Source organism: Mirounga leonina, unplaced genomic scaffold (assembly GCF_011800145.1).
Source record: "Mirounga leonina isolate KUSES-001 unplaced genomic scaffold, KU_Mleo_1.0 Mir_95, whole genome shotgun sequence".
NCBI classification, from domain to species: Eukaryota; Metazoa; Chordata; class Mammalia; order Carnivora; family Phocidae; genus Mirounga; species Mirounga leonina.
The window spans coordinates 10,612,671-10,626,481 of NW_023270865.1; the positions used below are offsets into that span (position 1 = coordinate 10,612,671).

The 13,811-nt window shown below is 40.6% G+C and overlaps 1 protein-coding gene across 1 annotated transcript in view; it reads right to left on the minus strand.

Moving 5' to 3' along the window:
* Positions 1-245: 245 nt before the first annotated feature.
* DNAH5 (dynein axonemal heavy chain 5) overlaps positions 246-13,811 on the minus strand; it is a 213,876-nt gene continuing 200,310 nt past the window's right edge. The window contains exons 75-79 of the mRNA XM_034998796.1: positions 13,478-13,693; positions 11,689-11,901; positions 9,407-9,559; positions 8,754-8,985; positions 246-1,012 (exon numbers count right to left, since the gene is read on the minus strand). Coding sequence (XP_034854687.1) covers positions 861-1,012; positions 8,754-8,985; positions 9,407-9,559; positions 11,689-11,901; positions 13,478-13,693 — 966 coding nt within the window. The 3' untranslated portion in view covers positions 246-860. The remainder of the gene's footprint in view (positions 1,013-8,753; positions 8,986-9,406; positions 9,560-11,688; positions 11,902-13,477; positions 13,694-13,811) is intronic.

Below are 13,811 nucleotides of genomic sequence, written 5' to 3' on the forward strand. Positions count from 1 at the left end.
GCTCCCACTGTTTTCTGTTATTAAATACATTTTGATATATAAATCACTTCAGCCTTTTCAATTATTTTCTTGGTATAGATTTCCAGGAGAGAAGATAAGGCTCAAAGCATATGAACATTTTTATGGCTCTTTCTGTGCTTGGATATTTAATTATTTTACCAAAAAGATGGGTTGATTTCCATTGCTCTAGGAATCTCTAAGCATACCACTTTTACAAAGACTTCACCACAATTCACTTTCAGCTTTAATTTTTTTTATTATAATCAGTATCTCATTATTATCAGTGGGGTTGAACATCATTCTATATGTTTATTCTGTAAGATTACATGAATTGTCTATTCATCTATTCACATTCTTAACCCATTCTATTTCCTCCCATTTTCTAAAAGGTCTTCCCAAATGGCTGCTTGAGCCCTGAAAACAAATCTCTTAACCTGACCTAAGGGCAAAAGGCCACAGAAGCAAAATCAGCACAAAGCTGCCACGTTACCTTAGAGAACAGGGCTGGCTGTTACCAGAACCACATTAGCAGAAGAATAATCGCTTCAAGGAAATGTCTGCTTGACCTTACCCAGTCTTTGGACCTGAATGCATCACTGTGGATTTGCGGGCCACACTTCATTAGGAAGTTGTAAATTTTGCTTTTAAATCACCAAATAACTTTTCAACAAACACAGGGATTGGTCATTAAGGATGAAGCAGGTTAAAAGGAATTAAGCGTCCAACTAAGGAGTAGGAAAACCTACGCAGCTCATTAACTGCATGATCAACCTGATTTATACATTGTTCAGCACTCACAGACAAACAAAGGTTAGGATAATTTGGATTTTCTGAAGTTTTGGGTGGGGACACACCCCATGTTACTTGACATCACAGAGAAGGGCAACCCCACGGAGCACCCAGTGTTCAGGGACCTGTGCTGTCCTGAGGTCCACAGCGGTGATGTAATTCAGATCCGTTCGGACTGGCTTCTTGTAAATGGGGCAGGAATAAAACCGAGGATCTCTTAAAGCTACAAAAAAATCCACAAAAAAAAACCTTGGTGAATTTCAAAATTAAGCAGCCCAAACAGCATGCAGGGTCAAATTTGTGCATTCTAAAGATCATTCCAGGGGCGCCTGGGTGGCTCAGTTGGTTAAGCGACTGCCTTCGGCTCAGGTCATGATCCTGGAGTCCCTGGATCGAGTCCCGCATCGGGCTCCCTGCTCGGCAGGGAGTCTGCTTCTCTCTCTGACCCTCCTCCCTCTCCTGCTCTCTGTCTCTCATTCTCTCTCTCTCAAATAAATAAATAAAATCTTTAAAAAAAAAAAAAAAAAGATCATTCCAAGGTTTTGGTAGAATGAGAGCTTCTTCCTGAGGTCAGACAGTCCCTAGATGTGAAGCAGATGCAACTGCAGGTTTCCAGGGAGTGTGACAAAACACCCGGACATCTTCAGGTTTGTCCCGCTGCCCCTTGTCCCATGTCCTTGACAATAACCCCTGCCCACATGAAATGACCATGAACCTCCCACTGCTTCCTTTCTACCCATCAATTCAGCATGCCCTCTCCACAATTTCTCCTCTACTTCCCCACCAAATCTTGTGCATGGATACCCTCTCCATTTTTCTCTCACAGCTTTCCTTTGGCTCAAGGCACCTGTCACTGTTAATCAGATGTCCAGCACCAAGGCTCACTAGTATTTCACTTTATTAAGATTATGATTTCAAAATCCTGCCTTTGACCCTCTGTGCCATAGCCTAAACTACATTTGAAATCACAGGGGTTGTGAGCTATCCATGTGTGCAGAGGAAGAGACGTGGCTGGAAGCAGACAGCCAAGGCACAGTTCAACTCCCTGAGATGCAATCCACCTTTTTCAAGTAGATGAAAACATACAGTTTCCAAAACTATGTGGTTATGTGTATGTGGATCCTTATATTTATACAATGGGGGGGGCGGGAGATGGGGTTGGCACAGGGCTTTAAGAAAAGGAGTAAACATTTACAAATACCAGATTAGGCTTTGGAAGAAGCCCCTGCACTGAGCAGCTTGGAACTTTAGCTTCCTCAGCTTCTCGTTCAATCTACACCGCCCACGTAATTCATCTGCACATCTCCTAGCATCCGGCTCAGGAAGCAAGACACTATTTCCTCTTCTCTTCCAAAATCGTTTCAGCACAGACGTGGTGTCTGCACCCATCCATACGTTCCTCCGGAAGGCCAACATCATACATGACCCTCACATAAACATTCAGACAGAAACAGGTTTAACGAGGAGGAGAACGTTGCTTTGGTGAATTTGTGTGATACAGGCCCATGAGCACTGAAACTTGGAAACAGTACCTCTGAACTCTACGTGCAGTGTTGACATATTGTGGAATTTAGTTCCCAAAACTAACTTGCGCAATAATTTATCTTTTTCTAATACATTCCAAAAGCAAGCCACTCTCAGAAGTTAAGATCTCGCTTTTTGACCCAATAAAACCTTCTATCTGCTTTGCCATGTGTTTTTATACCTCCACTGTGATTAATTTTATTGGAAGAAGTTAAACACTTGAACATGATGATATTATACATTAAGTTTCAATATAAAGTAAATATTCTAAAGCAGTGATTCTTAACCAACGATGATTTTACTCTTGGGGGACATTTGTGAATATCCGGAGATATTTTTGGTTACCACAACCGTGAGACTGCTCCTGGCATCTGGTGGACAGAGGCCGGAGATCCTGCCAACACGCTATAACGCACAGCACATTCCCCCACCCCCAACAAAGGGTATCTGGACCAAAAATATCAATAATACCGAGGTCAGGGAACCCTGTTCTAAAACAGACTCATAGATACTTTACAGTACTTTAAACCTATGTGTTTGCTTAATCCCATGAAATTAATCATTAGAACCAATCTAAATTAATTTAATACCTAATTTTTAAGTCTAGGTGTTATTTTTTTTAATTACCATGAGAATATCATTAGTAATAATTATTGGGCAAATATATCAAAAATTCTGATTAAGTAAGTGAATGGCAGTGAATTCATGGAGTGTAGTTAATACTAACAGTGCTGATTGATAAAATTAAATCCCTTAATCCTGGGATCTGTAAATATATAATAAGTGTTAACTGTCGTTCTTCTTGATGCAAATTTGACTAACATTTTAAATCTTGAAGGAACCCACTGTAGTCTCACATTTGGTGCAAATGTAATTATAATATACATGTAATAATAAATATATGTAATTGTAATAATTACACCTTGGGAAGTATATGACTACTTGGATTTTAATCCCAAAAGAAAAGACAAATTGGGAGGGGAAATAGCATTCTTTTCAATAAGCAGGTAAAAAACAATTCTCTGACATATTTATCCAATTTTATTTATTTGTAATTGCTGCAGAACTGAAGGTGCCCATCCCAAATCACAGCATGCAGCCAACTTCCACAGCAGGATTAGAAGCCACTGAAAATATCATTTCATAGTCAAAGTGTTGACAGACGCTAAACAACCACATCAACAGATGATTCAAAACCATTAGCCCTAGTTAGACAAATAACTTTGAAGACAAAAATAAACATGCTAGGTAGGTAAAGCAAATCAGCTAAACATGTTTAAAACCTTAGGGTCCCAGAAGGAGGAGCAGAGACAAGAGGCTGTCTAAATCGGTGAGAGGCCATGGTTTAGGATCTGAAAGGTTTTAATAAAACACCTTGAGGGAGTTTCGTTTTCTAACCAGGTCACTTCCCTCTCTAGCCTACATTTTTCATCCAAGTGGTAGTACATCATTGCATCATATGTTCCTTCCAATATCCAAAACAACCAAGTTACATAGAAGATTCCCTATATAACCTTTAAGTCATTCCTTTATTTAACTCCTCTTTGAGAATAACATTTAAGTGATTAGTGAATTCTTATGTATTTCTTTTAATCCTTCAACAAACATGTGTTAACATATTAATAATAGCAATAATAACAAAATGATTTATTGTATGCTAACTATGTGCTAGAACTTTGGGTTCAATGCTCTTAACAACCCTATGGGATGGGTACCATTATGAAATTCATTTTGCAGATGAGAAAACTAAAACATAAAAAGGTGAGCTATTCGTCCAAGGTTACAAAGCTGTAGGTGATAAGATAAGAATCAAACCCGGCCAGAATGGGCCAAGAGCCTTTGCCCTTAATCTCAGCAAAAGTTAGAACGTAATATGCGTGTGCCTCTAGGTCTTTGCAGGAGGATGTGAAAATGAACGAGATAACTATTAGATGTCTGACTTCAACTCACAGCATATTTGAGACTCCTCCAAAGTCACATGACTAATTACTCTAGTGATAAAACCAGAAGTGCAAGTCAAATATCCAGGCTCCTGGCTCACTGTCTTTTACCTGAGACCATGTGCCCCCCACCCCCGCCATCTGGCCGGGGACGTGACCACCTTTAGCCTGCAGCATGCAGACAAGGAGGCCATAGGGAGTGAGAGCTCTCATCCAAACAGGGCAGAGTCTGTGTCTATTTCACCAGGTGCCTGAGAAAAATAAACTCAGGACTTCAAAATGCAAAGAAGCTATCCTCATTTTTAATTTGGGCTTTATTTTGAAGCTTCAACCCAGACACCACAGAGACTCCCCAAATGCATAGTCTTCAGTAGAACACTAACCACAGGAATTCCCAGAGGTTTGCATTCATCCCACATTCTGATACCAGCTTTGGTAGCTGGAAGTCATAGGCCAATTTCATACATCTCTACACCTTAAGTTCCCCATCTACAAAATAGGGATGATATATCTTACAGAGTTGTTGTAAAGATTAAATAAATCAATATATGTGAATGACTAGCATAGCATAATGCTTAAAATGCAGTAGACGCCCAAGGTGTGTTAGATTTCTCCTTTCCACACACACACATACATGTGAGCACACATACACGTGCACAGATATACAAACTGAAGGTGCCTTAAATTCCATGGGGCTCAAGAGTCAGGAGGCCTCCACCTCCTGGTCACGGCATGGGGCTATCCCACGCCCAGCCCCACATCTGCACAGCGTTGGATCAGGGAGGGTCATAGGGTGATCTTAGAAACACTTTTTTCCTCCTTAGCTGCAGAGACCCTGAGATCCTTCTCTCCCTACCGAGTGCCCAGAGGTACACAGAGGTCTTGCTTTGTTCCCCAAAGTTTCCAATCACCATTTTCCCATCACATTGGCTATCACCCTGAAGTTCATGAAGAAGCATCAGTCTGTCTATATAGTAATCTATAGGGACACGTATCTTTCCTATGTCTGCTTCTTTGCAACTTCCTTTGAGAGCAGAGGACCTAGAGTTGATGTGGCAGGCTTTGCCCTTTCGGTGAACGTCACATTATCTGGGTGACTTTCTTATGACGTCCTAAGCATTTGGGTACATATTATGCAATTTTTAAAGTCAAAATAAATATCTAGACTTCTTTTTGAAAACAAACCAGTCTTATATGGAAAGTTCAATGATGAATTATTTAAATAAAAGTTACCCTTCATGTCAACAAAAAAACAATTTACTAAAAGAATTTTAACTTTAAAACACTGTACTTTAAGGAGTGTCCTTTGGTCATTAGTGATGCTACACCCCTTTCGCTCAATTAGAGCCCTATTCAGTTATCAAAATTAAACAAAAATTAGATTTATAGTATGAAAAGAGCAATGGAATTTTAGCTTTTCAATCACTGAAAAACACTTCTCCAACAACAAAGCTATTTGGCAAAACAAGTTTCCATCAACTGCTATTGAAACAAAAAAAAAAGGAAAGAAAGAAAGAAAGAGAGAAAAGAATGAAAGTTTCTCTTTTTTTTTTTTCAGTGCTTTGAAATTAGTCACTTTTTCCTTTGCTTATTTTATTTTCTCCCTTAACTTGCTGCTAATGAGCATCACTGCTGCTGACTAATTCCCAGTAGGGTGAGTACAGTTGTTCTATTAAAATGTGTTCTTAAATAATAAAGAACGGCCTGTATTATAAAATTATTATTTTATTAATACCATGCTGAGATGTTCAAAATCATGTTGCAATGGATTTTTACAGTTTAGTCACAAGATACATAAAAGTAACACCTAACTGAATGTGAGGAAGATTCTTCTTTTACTTTATAAGGGAAACGTTTTTGCAATGTGTTGCCTGGACCGAATGATACAATAAAGCAAAATTTCTAAAATATTCTTTTGATTAAAAAGAACTCTTAATGATTTTTTCTATAAAATAACCACTGCCCCAGGTCTTCACACCACCCTAAGAACCAGTAAATCCGAAGCCACAGGCAGCTTGCTTGCCTAAGCTCAGCCAGACACATTTATCCTGTCAGATTCAGTTGGGGTATGTGGAGCACCTGCCTGTTTCTTTTCTGACGCCCACCTCTCTTCACGGGCTCCTCTCCCTTCACGCACCTACTTTCTGTTCCTCATGCACAGCATATCCACTGCTACCTCACGCCTTTGCACCTTCACCTTTGTTCCTGGATATGAGCAGAGCTGCCTTCTGTCTCCCGGATCTCAGCTCAGTGTTCTCTCCTCAGTGAGCCTCTCCCCAAGCCCCTGAACTATCCACTCGCTAGCATAGTACGTGTGTGTTTCCTTCATAGAAAAGAACTATCTGAAACCAGTATGTGGATTTAGAGTCGATTCTCATTATCATGGGATTTATGTACATAAAATCTCCAGGAACACTGAATTAGCAACTACTGAACCACTGTTCCAAGGGTTTTGAAATACAGGGCAGGTTTCCTGCAAGCCTCCGGTCCCAAAGTTTTCAACCCCTCAATACATAACCTTACTGTAGGTGTGTTTTTGTTTAAAGACACCTTTTTAATATATATTGTTGATTCATGAACATTGGACTCATGGCATTTAACTCATGCTTCACTGAACCTTGTGTCAGACACGTATTTTCTCCATAATGCACGTCACAGTCTTCTTCTGCCTGCAAATGACCTGCCACATGCATGCATTCGGGGGTTACAGATTTAAAGTACAGGTGAATTCCTAAGTGCAGAATCCATGAGTAACAAGGGTCAGCTGTATTTGCTTCCTTTTTGCTGCCCGTCCCTCCTCGACACTGGGTTCCTTAAGAATGGGGATACTGCTGCATCCCCAGCACCAGAGTAGAGCACAGCAGATGGTCAATACCAGACAGATACTCACTGAATGACCGAGTGAGCTAATGCTATTTCCCTCTGCCGAGAAAAGTCTATCTCCAACTCCTCTCACACTCATTCTCAGCATCAAAGCACATCTCCAAAGCAATCTCCACTAACCTCGCAGGCATCGTCATGAACTACTTCCCGGCTCCCTGAGCATCCTGAGTGTATCTCTATCCTCACATGTATCAAATTCCACTTTAATTATTGATTTACTTGTCAGTCTCCCTAACTGGAGGGAATCCCTTATGGGCTTGATCTGTTTCATCATTGTGTCCTTTGCACCTAGGACAGTGGCTGGCGTATTATCAGCCGTCCAGCAAATATTTGCTTAAAAAATAAATATTCATAGTTTATAAACTCTCTTCCCTTGACCCGTGTTCCCAAATGTGATATTTATCTAAGGAACGGGGATCCTAGAAGCTGTCTTTCAAAGAGAAATGGTCTATTCCTTACTCGTTTAAAGAAAAATCTATTGTGTTTCTGTCACAAAATCAGTTATTTCCTTGGGATCCCTTATCCCAGCCGCCTCCAGAGTGCAAGGCTTACAACAATCATTTCACCGCATATATGTATGTGTACATCATCATGTTGTACACCTTAAGTATATGCGATTTTTATTAAAAAGATAAAATACATTTTTTTTAATTGAGATAAACAGAGAAGTCCCACGTGTGCTGAAAGGTAGTTACAGCTGAGTGAAATGTAATAACAAAAGCCTCCAGGGCGCCTGGGTGGCTCAGTTGGTTGAGCGACTGCCTTCGGCTCAGGTCATGATCCTGGAGTCCCTGGATCGAGTCCCGCATCGGGCTCCCTGCTTGGCAGAGAGTCTGCTTCTCCCTCTGACCCTCCTCCCTCTCATGCTCTCTCTGTCTCATTCTTTCTCTCTCAGATAAATAAATAAAATCTTTAAAAAAAAAAAAAAAAGCCTCCAGAGCACATCAGGCCAATGGTGGAAACCAGTTTAGGTATTTTTAGACTTGTCACACAGAACTTTGTCAAAGTGGAATAACGTGTGCTTCACAGACATGCTATTATGTTCATAGGCTGAAATACGAATCCAGCTTTTTACTATTAGCTACTGGATTAAGCCAAATGGCCCTGAATTCAATCTGGCTTTCACAATGTGACTTAAACTTCCGAGCTGGTAGAGTCGGCACCTCCAGTGGGCCCTGTGCAGTCCTGCCTCGAAAGCCACCCTTCCACCCCTTGTCCCATCTCATCTTATCCAACCTTCCAGGCCCTGTCCAGCTCTGCTCCTGAGACACAGCCCCCGGCCACTTCTTCCCATTTTCACCTCCCCTTCTTTCCCACCCTCTGTTAACTATTCCAAACACTTGCTTCTTATCTCATCAGCTAATGATTCATGAGTATCCATATATATTTTACCTGCTTTAGTAGATAGGCAAGAATGATCTAGAACCATGGCCTCCCCTGTAACACTCAAAAAAGTGCCTAGCAGTCAATAAGCACTCGTTAAACATGGGTGTGAGTGCAAATGCTGATAAAATAGTAAAATCCTCAGGATTCTTGTTTTTATAACAAGAATCTTGTGTTTATAACATTATCCAATCTGATAACGCCAACCGCCCCTGAATGCGTGAGATAACTTACTGTTGTTTTCTGCATAAATCCTTATGACAGGCATCAACTCAAAGAGCACTTTTGGTTTGGATTCGGTGAGTTTCATGTTCCTCTTGTCCCAAGCAGCACCTTCAAGGTACAAGCCGTAGACATAGACACCGTCGGTGGGCGGGGCGGAAATGTCATCCTTCATCCACTTGGTGACCTCACTGCAAATCACCATATTGTCCAAGGCCCAGCCTTTGTTGGCCCGAGTTATTTCCTGCTCAGGACAAGAACAAGAGCAAAGGACGGAGGGAGTGATTAGCGGTTTATCTTAACATAAAGAGCATAACAGTGATGAAAGTGTAACCCCAAAGTACCCTAATTCAGAGGAAGCAGAATTGTACTTTAAGAGTTAAAAAGATCCTCTCATAAACAATACCCACGTCCTAGTTTAACCACTGTATTTTACAAAGAAATATCAAATTATATCAAATATAAAGATAACAAATAAATGCTTTGAAAATCAAGCTAGCAGCCTGAGAACAAATTGCTGGATTTACTTTCAGGACAATGTAATTTCTGGTGCCAAAAAGGGACAGCCTTTCTCTGTCTCATTATAGTCTTAAAACTATACTGACAGAAGAAAACCTTGTAGAAGAAAATCATAATAACACAACAGGTGTAATCAGAACTATTACCTGGCGCATTGCAGTTAAAAATCCTTGGGGGTTAAAAAAACCTGTCATCCAGAAGCACTGGGGTCGACCATTGAAAACCCAAGAGGTAAACTGGCAGTTTCTTTCTAGAAGTTCAGTAAACCAGAAACCCAATGTACTTGAAACCCATGATGCCTGAAATGCATACATTGAAATAATTAATTAATACAGGCTTAATTCTGCTGTGTAACTAGCTATGTGCACAGAAAAAAATTATGAAATACCAAATTCACTTTTAGAATTTAAAAGTCCCTAAAACATGAATTTCCCTTCGGTTCTGACATTTAAGTTTTCAAATTATTCTTTCTCCTGATATTAAGATACGATAGAATCAGTTAATCGTCACATGAACTCCAGATCAATCTAGCACTCAGGATGCTGTTCAAGTACAAGTATATTCACTACCAATTCTGCTATAAAGCAATTAAAACAGTTAATTGAATTAAATTTAATAGGTCTCAACTATTTTTCCTCCTTAGGATACATTTTTTCTCCTTAGGTTACATTTTTAACAGCTACATCATAAAACAAGGCTTCTATTTACATAAATGTGTTCATGGTCTCTTAAAAATATATTCTGTGGATAATAAATCATAGAAGACTTTCTCCACTTCTCATTTTTAATGAGGCAAACAACAGTTATTTTCCGAAGTTCTTGTCCCCGAGAATGAACTTTTATTTCCTCTGATGAAGGAGCAGAAATGGAAACACAGGTCCCTTACCACCAACAAATTAATTGCATTCATTGCCTGTAATATTCTGCCTGAATTCACATGTAGAACTTCTATTATTACAATTGGCATGGATATGTTATTAGTGTTAGCAGCAACTCTACAGGCAGGTATCTCCAAATCATATTTTATATCATTTTACTGTAATTGGAATACTTTATGTATGAATAAATGCAGTGATCAACTTGTGTAGATATATACTGCTTGAATTTCAAATTCTTAAGAATTAATTTGCCTATAAACAGTGAGATTCCAAAGACTGACAATAAGTTGAGTAGAATAAAAACCTGTAAAAAAAGGATCATAATTTTAAAATCAGGTAACTCATTCTATCCTATCTTTATAGATGTGTTAACTGAAAGTGATATGTTTATACTGCATTTGATATGAGGGCACAGGGAACCATTAATGTGAGGGACCCTCCTGCCAAGGATCCTTGTTCAGAGCCTTCCAGGTGCTGACCAAGGTGAGTGAGTCGGTTTGGTGGGGAATGAACCTGCAATGGCTAGTGACAGGTAGGTTCTCCCTCTGTCACTGGCAACAAGGAAAGTCAGTCCATAGAAAACTCTGGCCTTGGGAATGAATTCACTGAAGGTGAGGAGAGGATGGAGTCTGGTCAAAGCTGACCCGGGTTTCTAAAGCCCTGGGTGAGATATCAGAGTCTCAGTGCTAAATGAGTCTCTTCCAAGAGGCTGTCAGTTCTAACCCTATTAGGTCTCGCCTTCCCGTTTACCTGAGTAGCCTCCAAAAGACCAAGACTCTAGTCACCGCATGACCCTATCCCATCTCCCAATGCTGCCCTCCCTGCACATTCCCTCACCTGGCCCAGCCCCAGCCCCACGCCCTCCCCGGTGCTCCCCACCACACCCCCAGATCTTCACCACCCCCCACAACACAAGTACTGCTGGACAAAGACAGTCTGGTACTCCTTTTACTTCTCCAAGTAGACAAGTATTTGTTAAAAGCATATCTGTCATTTAGCATAAGGACCAGCACATGATCAGTAAGCATACCGTTAAATCATTATCTTGTTACCTGGAGATACACATACTCACATATCTACAGACAAAGCAATGAAAAATGTTTCTCTTTGGTGTGACTTTTGCAGTGTGTGTGTGTGCATGTGTGTGCACAAGAACACTTCCTTCTATAAGACTAACAACACAGGCTTTGAAGTTCAAGAGCTTGGGTTTAAATTCTGATCCCTGGACTTCTTAGGTAGGTGTGTGATCTGGGAAAAGATTTAGTGTCTCCCAATCTCAAGTTCCTCACCTGTAAAATGAGGGCCATCAGATGCAAAAATTTAAATGCAATTATGCATGTCAATGGCCCAGGAGAGTGCCTGATATGTGGGAGATGCTAAATAGTCTCCTTCCCTCCCTAAAAGCTAAAACTACAGGCCTACCAGGGGATCAGTCCCTAAACAAAAGAACCCTTTTAAGTAAAACTGTGCTCTCCTGCTTTCCACTTGCCAATCCCACCTACTCACAACACTAAAGTGATGAAGTAGAGTAGGAGTGGACTTGAACATACTTTCTTCCACCGAGCAGGAATTCTGGCATCAAACATGCAGTCCAGTGCATCTCCTAGGTCTTCACTCATGATGATGGTACCATCAACAGCAAGTTTTAGCTCAGTCAGGGTGCTGCGGACCAGAGTGAGCAGCCTCTGCATTCGGTCTATCTCCTGCCTGAGGAAAATGTTCATCGGCTGGAACAGCCCCATCTTCTGGAGCCTCTCTTTCACCTGCCACGGAGACATTCAGCACATGTTAAAAATGTGACAGCTACTAATATTTACGTAACCGGTTCCCTGGGGCTGCTGAGAAGGCCCCTGATTGTACAATTCCGTTAATGGTAAGCTTTTAATTTTTTTTTCACTGCCAGAAAACAAAGAAGAAATATAAAAAGACACATCTGTTAGTGGACCAGCTGATTTTGCATCCCAGGTGGGAGAGAATATGCAGCCATTCATTCACAGAAGAATGTGAACGCATGACCATAATCACCCAGCCTTCCAAATTGCAACTGCGCTCATCAGGAAATGTTCACGTGCCTGGCGGCCTAAGGCTGGCAAACACACACACAGACACACACAGACATGTACACACACACAACCATTCTGCGGGCTACATCAAAAGACAGACTCCTGTTTTAAAAGCTTCCTGTTTTTTCCATCAAAGCATCCTTCCATTCATCCACCGACCAACCCACCCACCAATCCACCTATTTCCATTCTATAAGTATTTATTGAGCATCTTCTCTGGATCAGCTATCCTGCTGGGCTGAGTTGCTTTATCCTAAGGCAGCACTGACAGTCAGCCAGAGGAAGGGGACTCTCCTAAACTCCATTACTTAGCACGTTTATTTATGTAACTGCTATTCTATTTTTAGATATTTTTATTGCTTCATAAGTATTTCAACCACCGTTAGATATGAATGACCTCTTTCCTGATACTATAAGGAGAGGTACTTATTAAAGCTGATAGTGGTATTGATTTTCTCCAACAAGTGATCAGTTTTCTCAAGGGGAAATTTTTCCCTTCGTAATAGGTCCTTGAGTTCAGTCTACAGCACCAGCAACAAAAATGGTCTGCTTTGTGGAAAATAATAAGATGCTAAAGAAACAAAACGCTGCAGGTTTCTTTTTTGAAAACCAGGTAAAAAAAAAAGTGTTAGACAGTTAGTCTGGGGCATCTGCTAAGACTACATGGAAAGTCAGTCAGTCACTAGTGCTTTTATCCCAGATTCTAAAATGTTTTCAGGGTAAATCTTTTCACTAACATTTGCTAAACTGTCTAAAAAATGAACTTTCCTAATCATAAATTTGGCTTAAAAGTTACTTACATACTAAAAAGACAAATCAATTTTCAAAACCCATGAAGCTGCAGAGTTAATGATGTAAATACAAACTCCCTAAAATTAGGAAGGCCTGAATTTTAAGATGTGCATTAAGTTACACAATATTTTTTAGATGATCAGGTGTTTTGCTCTAAAAATACATTACTTTCCTTCGAACAAATGGCAATGTGACGTACCTCAAAGGAAAGTTCTGGAAAAGCAATCCTAACCCATCGGTACACACTTAGAACGTAGTTACGAACATGAACATTCTTGTCAGGGTTCTTTACTGTTTACATTTCAAAATGATCACATTTATAGATTTAAAAACTTATTTTTTTCTGGTTCTTCAGGAAGTGAGTTTTTGAATTTTTTTTTAACTTCAGAAAAATCATTGTTTGCCCTCCTTCCTTACTCCTCGCTCCTCCCAACCGAACAGACACATCCACAGCTGACATCCTGTCAGAATGTCATCAACTCACTTCAAATGGGCCATAGTCCGGGGGCAGCTTTTCCAGCATATCATCAGCCAGCCGGGCCACCACAGCCTCCCGGGTCTCATCCCCTCCACCAGAGCTGTCCTTGGGTTGGATGCTGAGGATGGTGTCCAGCACGTCCTTGGCCAGCTTGCTCTGGTAGGTAATGTCGGCATTGGGATGCAGCCCGAACACCTCGGGGCTGTCGTAGGTAGGCAGGCTCTGAACAAGAAGTACCCCAGATTATCCCAGATTGCTGACATAAGCCCCCATTAAATTATACTGTCTTAGGAAACAAATATTTTTATTAAGATATGTCATGTTAACATTGTGTGTCAAC